The sequence below is a fragment of the Poecilia reticulata genome, chromosome 23 (genome assembly GCF_904066995.2).
Source record: "Poecilia reticulata chromosome 23, P_reticulata-male-v2, whole genome shotgun sequence".
Classification (NCBI taxonomy): Eukaryota; Metazoa; Chordata; class Actinopteri; order Cyprinodontiformes; family Poeciliidae; genus Poecilia; species Poecilia reticulata.
The window spans coordinates 1642105-1656279 of record NC_088852.1 but is presented as its reverse complement, the minus strand read 5'-3'; the positions used below and the strand labels follow the sequence as shown (position 1 = coordinate 1656279).

The 14175-nt window shown below is 39.0% G+C and overlaps 1 protein-coding gene and 1 pseudogene across 1 annotated transcript; both read right to left on the bottom strand.

Moving 5' to 3' along the window:
- Window positions 1–1382: 1382 nt before the first annotated feature.
- LOC145547552 (N-acyl-phosphatidylethanolamine-hydrolyzing phospholipase D-like) lies at window positions 1383–9513 on the bottom strand (annotated as a pseudogene).
- On the bottom strand, window positions 4565–14151 carry echdc3 (enoyl CoA hydratase domain containing 3). The gene is made up of 10 exons (XM_081604283.1): window positions 13961–14151; window positions 12664–12785; window positions 12494–12591; window positions 12065–12265; window positions 11452–11630; window positions 10082–11370; window positions 9312–9440; window positions 8870–8971; window positions 4850–4911; window positions 4565–4730 (listed from the first exon to the last, which is right to left on the bottom strand). The coding sequence occupies exons 1-6, from the start codon at window positions 14095–14097 to the stop codon at window positions 11217–11219; spliced, it is 891 nt and encodes a 296-aa protein (XP_081460409.1). The 5' UTR covers window positions 14098–14151; the 3' UTR covers window positions 4565–4730; window positions 4850–4911; window positions 8870–8971; window positions 9312–9440; window positions 10082–11216.
- Window positions 14152–14175: the final 24 nt, after the last annotated feature.

The window sequence follows — 14175 nt, the reverse complement described above, 5'->3', positions numbered from 1 at the left end:
CCTCAAAAATATGCAAAAATTAGTCATAGTATAGTATGACCTCAAAAATGTGCAAAAACTAGTCATAGTATAGTATGACCTCAAAAATGTGCAAAAATTAGTCATAGTATAGTATGACCTCAAAAATATGCAAAAATTAGTCATAGTATAGTATGACCTCAAAAATGTGCAAAAATTAGTCATAGTATAGTCTGACCTCAAAAATATGCAAAAACTAGTCATAGTATAGTATGACCTCAAAAATGTGGAAAAATTAGTCATAGTATAGTATGACCTCAAAAATATGCAAAAACTAGTCATAGTATAGTATGACCTCAAAAATGTGCAAAAATTAGTCATAGTATAGTATGACCTCAAAAATATGCAAAAACTAGTCATAGTATAGTATGTGTCATTGCCAACAGTAAGTGAAGCTCGTTTCTAGTGAGTATTTGTTTTCTTTTCCCCTGTTGTAGAGGAATCTCGTACAAAATTTCCTGAAGCATTTGTCTTTTCTTGCTAGTAAAGTTAAGTCCCTTTTAGTCTCCACTTGAACAACAAAACACATGCATTTAACTTGAATAGTGTATTTAATGTGACAGAAAGTGATGAAGTGTAAAGCAAACTGGCTGTTCAGGCTCACATAGGTTATTGCAGTAAGTGGGTTCAACGTTGTGCTATTACTGTTTTACATTCAGGGTAAGAGACAGTAAAGTGTCTGTCACAGTAATGCCAAAACTCTTCTACTTTTGCTCCATAAAAGAAAATACATGCAACCGAAATTCTTCGAAATTTGGAGAAAAACTGTTGAGAGGATATGCAGCTTTGATGTTTTCACAGCACAAAAAAAAAGAAAAATAGCTGAAGCTGCAACAAAAGCGCTTTGCAGTTGAGCCCAGCTCATGTTTTTCACAAAAAGTCTATCAGGACATTGCAGTTGAAAGTAAACGTCACAGGTAGCAGTTCTGGATTGACTGTAGCACATTCAGAAAACAAAACTCCTGTATGGCAGCACTCATCTCAAAGAATAACACTTCATGTAGGAGTCCACAGTTGCAAGGCGAAGCTGGAGTTTTAAACCAACACAATCTGAAAATCTTAGCTTCTAAGAGAGAATTAAATCCTGTCCTGTGAAGCCTTTTCTGCTCTGACCTCGCTTTGTTTTTCCTCCTCAGGATCCAAAGGGTTCTGAGTCAGTGTGCAAACCCCCGGAAGCCTCAACTCTAAGAGAATCAGCATGTAAGTCATCTCTTCCTCTCATGTCTACAATAATATTTTATCATACGACTGAAGGTGAATCACCTCAGATCAAAGTTTGATCTCCTTGTACAAACTGTTGTATTTACAACTCCTGCAGCTTTAATGTGTGCACCATAAAACATTCATTTTTATTTAGGCTGAGCTCAAATCTTCAGTCTTTTAATGAAATGTTTGTGTTTGTAGACATCAGTCCAAGACGTCTGTCTTGTGCGGCGATGAGCCGGGACCCCCCATGATGCGAAGTGAAGAAGGATTCTGGTTTCAGTCCCGTCGGCTCCAGGTAGTTCTGCATGGAGGAGAGACGAGGTCAGAACGCTAGAACTTGGTCTTGATATAATGAGACATCTCATTATCGAGAGAGAGATATAATCTAGATAATATCTCGAGAAACTAGATCAAATCTAGGAAATGTATCCAGATAAAATCTAGAAAACATTGCAAGATAATCCAGTGGGGGAGGGGGCATCTAGATTAAAACCTAGAAAAATTCGAAGATCTAGAAAAAAAATTCAAGGTGAAATATAGATATCTAGAATCTATCTCGAGATAAAAGTCTAGAAAAACTTCACAGCAAAATCGTGAAAAATAATCTAGAAAATATAGAGATTAAAATCTAGAAAAATCTAGATTAAAATCTTGAGATAAAATATCTCCAGATATCTAGATTTTATCTCATTGCCTGGTGTTCCTGTCTTTTATCTAAATGTCTAGTATTTCAGTCAGATGCTCTCATTTTTGACATCATTTGAGCTCAAAGTCTTAAAGTGAACTAGACCAAACAGCAGAACCACTGACAATCAGAACGTAAATATTTTTCACAGGGAGAAAAAAGCCACAAGAAACTAACAGCCATTTTAAGCCCATAGAAATCTTTTCTAGATTCAGGTTCACTGGAAATTCTAGTTTTTGTTCTACACAGGAAGGTCACTGGTGCTGCACTGTAATGAGTTAAAGAACATAGAAATCTATGGTTTCATACTAAACACTGGTCAGTTATTATAGGATTCCCACATAGTGTTGAAAGAAATAGTATTCTTAAGTCTTAAATAATATCTAAATATTGTTTTCTTTCTCCGTGTAGTATGAGGTAGAGCTGGTTACATAATTTAAGTCTAGACTTCCTCACCTCTGAGCAAAGACCAATTTCTACCATCCTAACAAATGGTTGACATTTAATTTACTCTTAAATTGTGTTTACAGGCTGATTCTATTTTAACTTAAGACATTACATGCAGTGACTGCTGCTTTTCTAACATCCTACCTCACAGGCGATGGTGAAGCTCCCCCTGTGTGCAGCTACAGACTGTTTGGCCTGATGAATCTGAACAGCCTCTTCTGGATCCACGTCCCTGAAAACCCAACAGGAAACGACACAAGTCCTGCTTAATGCTTATTAAAATCCTGAAACTGAACATTAAGATATTTTTGTATGAAAGACCTTAAACCGAGTCCCACTGGCTACACATTGGTGTTGGATTACGCTACAGCGCTAAAATATGAACCTGTGACAGAATTTATCTGCTTCTGCACATATTAAATAACTTCATATGAAACACAGTGTGTGCCTCTCTACCTGGGCAGGTACGCTCCATGTGGGATTGCTGCGAGGTCGAATGGCCCAAAGCGGCGTCCGATCTCCTGGAAGGACGGACAGTAGCCTGTCGCCAGCGAAGAAGAATCGATGGTTGGGACCCAAACAGACCAGCTACTCCATAAAGACTGAAAAGATATAAATCGTTAAATGGCTACAATTCTGACAGGTTTTAGTGCAGCAGAAAATTAAAGATTCACAGAAATGAGAAGTTTTGCTCTTTTTGTTTAATCTTTCTTCTCCATTTAAAAATGTGGGGCTGCAGACTCTGCTGTCACACCGAATACATTTCTGCTCACTTGTCCAACGATAACATGGCAGCACTTAGATCATCAGTGCTGTTTATAAAACCAAACTGATGGCAACATTTACTCTCATCTACCCTGTTATCATCCCGCGCTGCCCGGTTGCTCCAGTGTGCAGACAAACGTGACGTTGTGACCCGGGACGCAGTTTTCCTCCATCACGTTCTCACTGCCCATCTTGGCCAGCCGGTCCATCAAACCCAGGGGTCCGAACCTGTTAAAACAGGCATCATATTTCACAGGAACACTGTGGAAGGTGTGGGGAACCATTTGGGACACATACCAGCGTTGAGGCTGGCAACAGATCCAGCATCCATGTGATGGTAATGAGAGGCTGATGAGGACGGCGTCTTTCCTCAGCAGCTGTTTGTAGGAGAGGAGAGCTGAATGAAGCCAGGTTTGACTCAAAGGATTCTGTCTGTTCACCAAGTCAAAGCGAGAACATGAAAGATCTTGGAACCTGTCCCACTGTGCAGGGGGGTCCTCTGTATCCTCTGGGCCCCATGGACTGAAGAAATGCTGCTCTCTGGCTGAAAATGGGGTCAGAATGTTGACCCCTCCACTGTAGCGCGGCCCAGCCAGGTGACCCTCATGCCAGCAGGAGGGTCCAACGCTTCTGGATCCTGGGGTCCAGTAGGGGTCCAATACTGGGAGTTCACCGTCCAGGACCTGTGGGAAGAGCAGGGAGGACAGAAGAAACTTAGACTGACTTTAAAAAATGAATATATATCTATTATTTTAAACATGCTCATCTTTCAACCTAAATATTGTTGTATTTGTGTGTTAACAGCTAAAAACTAGAGAATCTGCCAAGAAACTATCAGAGGACAACGACCTCGCAGCTAAAAGCTCCTTTAGCAAAGTTTTGCCTCAGTGGGGTTGAATACAAATGGATGCCACACTTTTCAGATTTTTTGTGCTCATAAGTTCTCAGCTAAAGTCAAATAAATGGACAACATACAAACAACTGGTGCAAATAAAGAATTCAGTGTTTTTGTTGTTATGCTGCGTGAAATCAGCCTTTAAGGCCAGATAATCATGAAGGCAGCAAAGTTTCCAGAAGCAGCTAGAAATCACAGCATGTTGGCTCAGAAAGATGAGCGTCAGGATTATTACAGCAGAGCGATAAGCAGACTCCATTCATGCAGACCTGGTTCTTCTTTCTCTAGTCCACTAATAACACATTGTTATTTTTTAAAAAGTATCTGAATCATCTACAGTAAAATAAAGTGACTTTAACATCCAAGTGGTTTCCTGCCTCTCTGCTTGTTGCTGTGATTTTTATCCAGCACCAGAAATCTGAACAGCATAGAGTAGGAAGGAAAGCCAGCGGCCATGTTGGCCAGGGGTTTGTCCAGCGGCCATGTTGGCCAGGGGTTTGTCCTGACAAACTCCTCCTCCTGCACTCAAAAATAAAACACACCTGAGATACAGCGTGACATTTATTTGAACTCTGAAGAGACTTGAATGTTGGTGAGCAGGAGGGTCGTTACCTCCAGACGGAAACTCTTACGGGAAGAACGGGAGGAGCTGCTCTTCCTCGGTGTTCCAGGATCCACCTTTCCACCTTCGGCACCTGGAGGCGAATCACCATCCTTAAGAAAATAAATAATACAAAGAGCGATTTAAAAAGCATGTGAGAATTTAGCACCAAAATCAGCAGAAACTCATCCCGACATGGAAGGATTTTCAGAATAAAAGTGTTGATGGTTACCTCCACCAGGCCTGTTGTCTCTTCCAGCTCTGCTGTCTGAGGATTTTGGTTTCTCCATGTTTCTACCAGCAACACAGAAACAAGTTCAAGCTTTATCAATCTACTGAATCAGTTTATCTGCCTTGCTCAAAAGTACAGCACACATTACTACACCTTCACACCGCTGACCCATTTACCTCCACTGGAACCAGAACAGGCGACAGTTTAGCTGTAATACTTTGCAGCTCAACTGACCCCGAAAAAATGTGCAAAATTTGTCATAATATACAGATCCTTCTCAAAAAATTTGCATATTGTGATAAAGTTCATTATTTTCCATAATGTATTGATAAAAATTAAACTGTCATATATTTTAGATTCATTGCACACCAACTGAAATATTTCAGGTCTTTTATTGTTTTAGTACTGATGATTTTGGCAAACAGCTCATGAAAACCCAAAATTCCTGTCTCAAAAAATTAGCATATCATGAAAAGGTTCTCTGAACGAACAGGTAACCTGATCATCTGAATCAACAAAGTAACTCTAAACACCTGCAAAAGATTCCTGAGGCTTTTAAAAACTCCCAGCCTGGTTCATTACTCAAAACCGCCATCATGGGTCAGACTGCTGACCTGACTGCTGTCCAGAAGGTCATCATTGATGCCCTCAAGCAAGAGGTGAGACACAGAAAGACATTTCTGAACCAATAGGCTGATCCCAGAGTATCAAGGCTCCTCAGTGGGAAGGAAAAAGTGGCAGAAAACGCTGCACAACGAGACGAGGTGACCGGACCCTGAGGAAGATGGTGGAGAAGGACCGATTCCAGACCTTGGGGGAAGCAGTGGACTGAGTCTGGAGTAGAAACATCCAGAGCCACCGTGCTCAGGCGTGTGCAGGAAATGGGCTACAGGTGCAGCATTCCCCAGGTCAAAGGTCAAGCCACTTTTGAACCAGAAACAGCGGCAGAAGCCTCTGACCTGGGCTACAGAGAAGCAGCACTGGACTGTTGCTCAGTGGTCCAAAGTACTTTTTTCAGATGAAAGCAAATTTTTCATGTCATTCGGAAATCAAGGTGCCAGAGTCTGGAGGAAGGCTGGAGAGAAGGAAATGCCAGAAGTCCAGTGTCCAGTACCCACAGTCAGTGATGGTCTGGGGAGCCAGGTCAGCTGCTGGTGTTGGTCCACTGTGTTTTATCAAGGGCAGGTCAATGCAGCAGCTATCAGGAGGTTTTGGAGAACTTCATGCTTCCATCTGCTGAAAAGCTTTATGGAGATGAAGATTTCATTTTTCAGCACGACCTGCTCACAGAGCCAAAACCACTGGTATACTGACCATGGTGTTATGGCTACTCTTGCATCACAAAAAGTTCCAGAAAACAAAAATGCCAGAGTAGTTCCTCAGGAGGAGGTTTTCGACTCACTCAAAAACAATAAAAAAGCACCTTTCCTGTTTCAAAGGAGTTTCTTTTACTTACAAAAATAACAAAACACAAAAATAATCTCCGAGTTGACTTTAAATAAATCATTAATTTGCGGTACAAAAACCATTTCACTCCTCACTCCTTCACCAAACAATCAGATCAGCACCAACAGCTGCTTCTGCCTGTTAATCACTGCCAGAGCCTGACTGATGAGGAGGAGGGTCTAAGCAAAACAAATAAATAAATACATACATACATAAATAAATAGATCTACCATTCATATGGCTTTAAATCTGTGGAATTTAATTTAGCAAAAAATAAATGCATCTAATTCTTATTAGGCTCCAACACATGGTGTTGCTGTTGGCCTGCCAACTCTCCTGACCTGAACCCCGTAGAGAATCTGTGGGATGTTGTGAAGAGAAAGTTGAGAGACCAAGACCCAACACTCTGGATGAGCTTCAGGCCATCGAAGCATCCTGGGCTCCATGACACCCAGCAGGGCCACAGGCTGATGGCCTCCATGCTGCATTGAAGGCTGCAAAAGGATTCCTGACCAAGTACTGATGCAGAACTGAACATAATTATTTGAAGGTTGACTTTTTTGGTATTAAAACACTTTTTTTTCATTGTTGGATGAAATATGCTAATTTTTTGAGACAGGGATTTGGGGTTTTCATGAGCTGTTTGCCAAAATCATCAGAATTAAAACAATAAAAGACCTGAAATATTTCCGTTGGTGTGCAATGAATGTAAAATATACGACATATCATTACATTATGGAAAATAATGAACTTTATTACAATATGCTAATTTTTTGAGAAGGACCTGTACAGTATGATGTCAAAAATATGTAAAAATGTGTTATAATATAGTATGTCGAAAAATTGGACATCATTTATGCACTTTATTTGATGCTTTACTGTACTATGACTCAGTTTTGCATTTTCCATATAGTATGACTAATTTTTGCTACTTTCCGACATCATATTATAATATGTGTAACGATGTTAATTGTAGATTAGATTCAAATTGGCTGCAATTGAAGAATAATACAAATTTCCCAGCCCCTGGCAGAAATGTTTGATGCAGATGGAGTCATCTTATTTTTAATACAATCTTAGCTTCATCAGCATTAAGCTCAGATTTTAATAAACTTATTACATTTGGCCACATAATTTTTAATAAAAGTGACCTAAATATTTTTTTTTTATTGCTCCAAATTGAGAAAGAAAGACTTTTGAAAATTACAAATTATTGTTTTCAACTAAATGTTTGACTACTTTACTCATTTACTGCTTTGCAGCGTGTAATAAAAATCTAAGTATTTTGTTTTTCCTCTTAATGTTTCTGGTCTACGATACCTTTTGCCTTCTGAAGCAGCTCTTAGCCAATCAGATGCTCAGCTGGTGAAACTCCACCAACTGGAGGACCAGAAAAAAAAATGACCGCCTTATTATTTAAACTTTGTTTTGTTACATATTTGAGTTTCTATCATTGACAAAGTAGTGAAAACATATTTTAGGACTTTTGCTTGTGATTATTTTCAGAAATGTGTTGATGGAACCTAATGTTTTCTTCTTCTGTCTACATAAAGGGAAATACAGGAAATTGAAGTTATTTTCTAAAGTAGGCTTCAAGTTAAGCCGTTTTCTCACTGCAAGGAACGGAACGGTTTCAAAGTAGGGCCGACCGTGTTTGCATTAGAACTCCCGACCCGGTTCCACCCGGCCCCTTGGAACCACAAGACCTGTGATTCCAATCGGGCCGGCCAAGCGGTTCTGCTTAGAACCAGCAGCTGATTGGTTTAGAGTCAGCCGTTGATCGGGTCCAGCTGGCTCTCACTAAACTTCTTACTGTATTTTGTAAAGAGTGCTCTTTTTAACATTTTTATTATTATCATTTTTAATTTGCGATGAATTCTTCTCAATATTCTGCCGTTTTTCTCTGAGGAAAAGGCTTCGGCCGCTACATCCAAACCATTGTTTAGTTTCAAAAATAATGTCAGGTACAACTTCCATGGCCCTCAGTTAGATATGCAGGGGTGAAAGTAGTTTTAAATTCTTGGGGGTTCTATGACAAAAAAAATAAATTTTATATAGCTTTATATAGCTTCTTTGTGTGCTTTGGAGTTAATGTGCTGATTTTTTTTCTTTTTTGTGAAGCGATAAAAGCTTTTATTGCTTTAATTGCTACAAAATAAGCTGCATTTCCCTCAACCCACTGGCTGCAATGTTGACACCTTGAGATGCCATGAGACCTAAATCCTGAACTTCACGCCATGGAGTGCATCCCAGTTTTCCATGTCTGGCATATAACCATTTATTTTATCTTTTAAACTGGTTCTTGAAAACATCAATATTTACACTAAATAAGAGGCAAAAAAAAATTATAAAGGAAAAACCTCTCAGACTCTGAGCCCGACAGCACCAAACTATTTTTTATATTAGACAATTTAATTTCACATAATTATCGCGGTAGAAGTCATTTGTTTGTTAAATACTTAATGAAACATATTTACCATGTTTGATGTTTATTGTGAATGACGGATACTCACAAAGAAGGAGGTAATTAGCCCAGCCCACAAGCCAGAAGTTTGAAACCTGTCTTGACTTCACCTGCTGCCGGAGTGCAGATGCTCCATCCTGGACGCGTCTCCGACCGCCAGCCGGAAGTCCCCCGTGTACAACACGTTTCCATGGCAACCCTCAAACAGGAACCTGGGGACACGAGGTACAGACTATCTGTGATGAAACAGGAAATACATCGCTGCCACTTCCTGTAGACCTTTTAACTGGTCAGATCTGAACGATTCCTTAATCCAACTGCTGTCGTTTCCTTTGTGATCAAACAGATTCCCGACTCTGAACCGATTCCTGACTCAATAGACTCCTAAATCTGAACAGACTGGTGAACTGATTCCCAAAACAGATTCATTTGAACACATTCCCAACATTTAAACTTCTCACACGCATTTAAGTCATATATTTCTGCTTAAAGAGTTTGTTAAGCTTTAGAAATGAAGTTGTGTAAATATACAAAAGGTGAAGTTGCTCTTACCTGCAGTAGAAAAATGATTTATCACCGTCTTCAACAAATCCTAACAAATGGTGGAAGGACTGAAGCCAGCAGGTCACAAAAGTCGGCCTTGTCAGCTGATTCAGAGTCTTTCAGGAACATTTTCAATCTCTGAAACCAACAAAAGAAAACACCATCAACTGATGTGAAATCACAAAGTTTACTCCGTCTTGGGCAGATTCATACTACCAACAGCATCATAACTTCATATGAAAATACTGAAGAGTATTCAGATGTTCAATGTTAATATCTGCTTAAATTTTGATGTGTCCCACTAAAGCCAACATTTTTATTCCAATTCTTTTTAAATTACTGAAATCAGTTTAATTGAAATCTGAGTAGATTTTAACTTGCACCACTTCTTTAATCTCCAACAAAATATTCAAGTTCAAGTATAAGAGTTTTAGGTCAGCTAGAGTTTTAACCAGCCCGATAAACAGTGTAGATGCTAACTGGAGCGGAAAAGCCTTTTGGCCGAACCAGATGCTAACCTTAGCCTCGACAAAAACAAAACACCACTTTATCACTTTATCACTGCTAGCTTCATAACAACCAATAACAGCGAGATAAAAGCGCTCTAAACCAAACCCGATAAACAGTCAAAAGTTACGAACAACTGACAACCAAAGCATATTTTTGATGTAAGATACGATAGCAGGAATGCTAACGGTCGGTCATCCGCTAAACTAACTTCGACATTTAAATCTATCAACTGTAAACATTTACACGTTAAAAGTTAACGTAACACTTACCAGCTTTTAAGAAGACTGTGAACTTGTTATATTTTTCATTCTGCAAATGAAAAGGTTTTTCTTTGGTTTATATCTTTTTTGTTTAGTACAGGTAAGAATCAAGATGGCGACCGGAAGTGACATAAACTTCCTGTACATGTATTTTTTTTTTCTTTCTTGCCAAAGACGGTTTCTTTATCCATACTTTTAATTTTAGAAGCATATATAAATAACACATTTTGTTTCTATATACTTATTCAGTTCAGTTTTATTGAATTAAATGTAGCATGATTTACTTATTTACAGAAAGATAATTGTTTTTAGATTCTTGGACTTTCACTTGGTAACAGTGACTTAATATTATAAAATGTTTACTTCACCCCTCCATTTTTGTTAATTTTTTAAAATTATTTTTTATTTCTTGCAGGAAATTGAAATGATCAAAAATGCACAGATCACAATCCATATATTTCTGGTATTTTCTTCATGAAAGCAAACCTTCTCAATAATGACAGTAGGAAAATGTCTTTGCTAAAAAAATTTATTCTGAATTACATTATAATTTACAATGCTTACAGGAACAGCTACATAAAGCTGCACAAGTACACCAGAAACAAATATTACAATTATAAATTAAATATATTTAAGCATTAGCGTACTATGTTATATATATATTTATGTCGTATAAAGTATTGTTCTGATTATGCCACTGATTAGTGTAACACCATTCAGCAGCCCTCAGGCTTTTGTGACTTTTTCAATCAGAAAACTACTGCTACAAAACCTTTACTGATTGTTCTGCTGTTAAACATTACGGAACAGTTCTTATTCATTTTCATCATGAATCAAACTTTGATAGTACAGAAAACCGTCAAATCAAGGTAACCTATAATTTCTCTTTCAAAGAGCAACATGAATGTAAAACTTCTACAAAAGCATCCACAGTGGATTGTTTCTGCAGCTCTTAAGGCACAAAATGGTTCTGAAGTTCTGTCTGGGCAAAACAGATGTAATGTTTGGGTGAATTGAAAAAAATATTTAAACTTAGCTCTTTATCATGCTGCAAATTGCTCCAATAGGCAATTTCAATTAGTGACCAAAGATCACTCTATACTAATAAAGATGTTTACTAAGACATAACCTCTCCCAGAGTGGGTCAGTCATGAACTTGTTCAGGTTTATGACTCCACACAGGTTTGCGTTTCTCTAAGAAGGCCTGGATCCCCTCCTGTCCATCTCTAAGAGCCAGGTTGTCCACCATCACCTTGGAGGCAGTGGCATATGCTGCGTCTCTGCCTTGAGCCATTTGTCTGCAAAAGAACCAGAAACACAAGAAGTAAATGCAATGTATTGTGTCAGGTATTCACTGCAAACCATTAATAACAGCATACCTGTGGAATGTGGCCTTGCCAAGAGCTACAACAGGTCGACTGGACTGACACACTCGCTGGGCGATGGCTAATGTCTCCTCCTCCAACCGCTCCTCTGGCACCACCTTGCTAATCAGGCCATGCAACAGGGCATCACGGGCTGAGATAGGAGAGCCTGTCAGCAGCATCTCCATGGCAACCTGTTTATGAAAACAAAGTGATAAGAGTTCAATAGAGGACTTTAATGATGTGGGTGATTTCCTGTGGACCAACTAAATAGCAGAAAAAAAGATTCTCAAAGATCTCACCATTACTATACCTCCAAGTAAATATTTTAAGCAGCACAAATAATTTAAAATACCAATTTTTATTATTTCCCCAATACTACTTTGATTCTTGAGTTATAAATGCACAACATTCATTGTGAATAAACAGCCACCAGGTGGCGCATGTATCAGGTGAAAAAAATTTGTCATCAATAACACGAGGAAAAATGTTGCCAGGTTCAGTAAGAACTTCTGGGTTAAATCCTAAACCTGCTGAATACCTCTAAAGTGAAACAAAACCACTTTATGTCACCAGAAACCTTTCAGTTCGTACCGTAATAAAAGTTTTAAAAAGTGTCCGTCTGTACCTTTCTTGGCACCGCTCTGCCGATGGCCACCGCCGGCGTCGAGCAGAACAGACCCACGTTGACGCCTGGAGTGGCAAAGGTGGATTTCTCGGTCGCAACTGCGATGTCACAGCTGGCGACCAGCTGGCAACCGGCTGCCGTGGCAACGCCGTTCACCATGGCGATAACTGGAATAGGGAGGTCTTGTATCAGAGTCATCACCTGAAACACAAAAGTTACTAACAGCTGAGGTTATGAACACCTGAGGCCTTGTTTCCTTGCCTACACTAAACTCCAATACTACACACATTTCATGTCAGAAATGTTTAAAGTGAGATAAATATTGACATGTTCAGTGCTTGCTTCTGTGATGTAAGGATTTATTTCCCAATTGGAACATGTTTTGACTCTTCAGCTGGAGTTTCCGTCCCATTCCAGACACAAACTGACCTCTGAGCAGGTTTGAAACACCTTGGTGTGGTATTCTGGGCCCTGAGTGGACGTCAGCTCCTTCAGGTCGTGTCCCGACGAGAACACCGGACCTTTGGCTGAAACAAACAGCGCAAACGTAAGACCAACTGCTTCCTGTCTCCAACATGAACGAGCAATTAAAAACAGACCTGATATGATGATGACTCTGAGATCTTCGCCATCAACGTCAGTCAGGATGTTCTCTCTGAGGGCTTCCAGCATGGACAAGGACAGAGCGTTCCTCTTCTTAGGGTTGTTTAAAATGATCCTCCTGGTAGAAATTTACATTTTTAACACATTAGAAAATATTTTAAAGAACGTTTGCCACAGTAATATTCTCTTAAACTGACACTCTTTTATTGTTCATATACCACCATATGCGTACAGTACATTTAGTCAACTCTAACTTATTTTATTTTATAAATTATTGACAATTGTTTCTGGACATTGTTACCTTTATGTTCCTTATTTGAAATGTTTCTTCATAAGGTTCTTAATTTATTACTGTATTTTAGTCTTATAGTTAACACTACTTTTTATTCGGTGACAGTTTGTGTTATGTTTAGTTTATTAATATCCAGAAAATTGTTCAGTTACAAATAAACCTTAAAAAATAATAGTCAAGCTCTCTGCCTTTCCTTTTTATCGACTGTCAGCAGCAGCTGTCCAAGACCAAGTTCAATCCAGATTTAACTTTATTGAGATAAATATGCATTCTGATGTATTTCTGTATAATTGGGTTAATTTTCCTTGTAGAAACTAAACAAGGTGAATTTAATTTAAATGTGTTTAAGCAGGAATGAGGTACAGAGGCCTGCAGGTAGACGGCAGCAAATTTATTTCAGCGGTTGTCATGGTGATAAACTGCTCTGCAGCCACTTTAGCATAATATCATTCTATTTTTACTGTTTATGTCTACTCAGTACAGACAAAATATCCTTACGTGTTGAAAGATTTCAACATGTTTTTAGTTTTAAATACAAATTAAAATTTTAGATTGCTAGATTAAGATTGTCTGAATCCAAGACATTTATATAGATGCAACCCTGACAAAACTAAAACGGGAATTTAGTATTCCCCTTTTTGTAGTTTTGTATTAACTCCGAAAAAAAAATGTAATTTATGTAAACTACATTTCTGGGGATATTCAGGTTGTTCTATTGCATAATAAATTTCGAACCTGGAAATTTATGTCCACTTCTATTGAAGTAAAAGTAAGCTGTTTACACCAAAAATAAAGCGAAATGTCTTGATTAACCACAACAAGGCGATAATGACCGCGGTAATATTTCAGCCGAATTTCCACTGAGACCCATTAAGATGTTGTGGTTCAGTTTGTGGACCACAGAAAGCAGCTCTCTTTACTGAATCCTCAGTTTCTCCTTAAATGCTCTGTTTCTACATGAGGGTTCGGGTTGGTGAAGTGACGTGTTTTAATGGCAGCACCTGATTCCGTGCTTCTGTTCCCTCAGAGTCAGCGGTTCCGGTTCCGACTGGGAGTAACACCGAGGAGCGGACAGCAGCGGTATCCTCCTGCTGAGCTGAAATATAGAAATACCTCTACACAACACACTGCGAGCCATTTTTCAACTTTCTTTCCACTACTTCCGGGTTATGACGTCACGTAGCCAAACAGACCCGGTCTGCGCATGTGCAGAAAT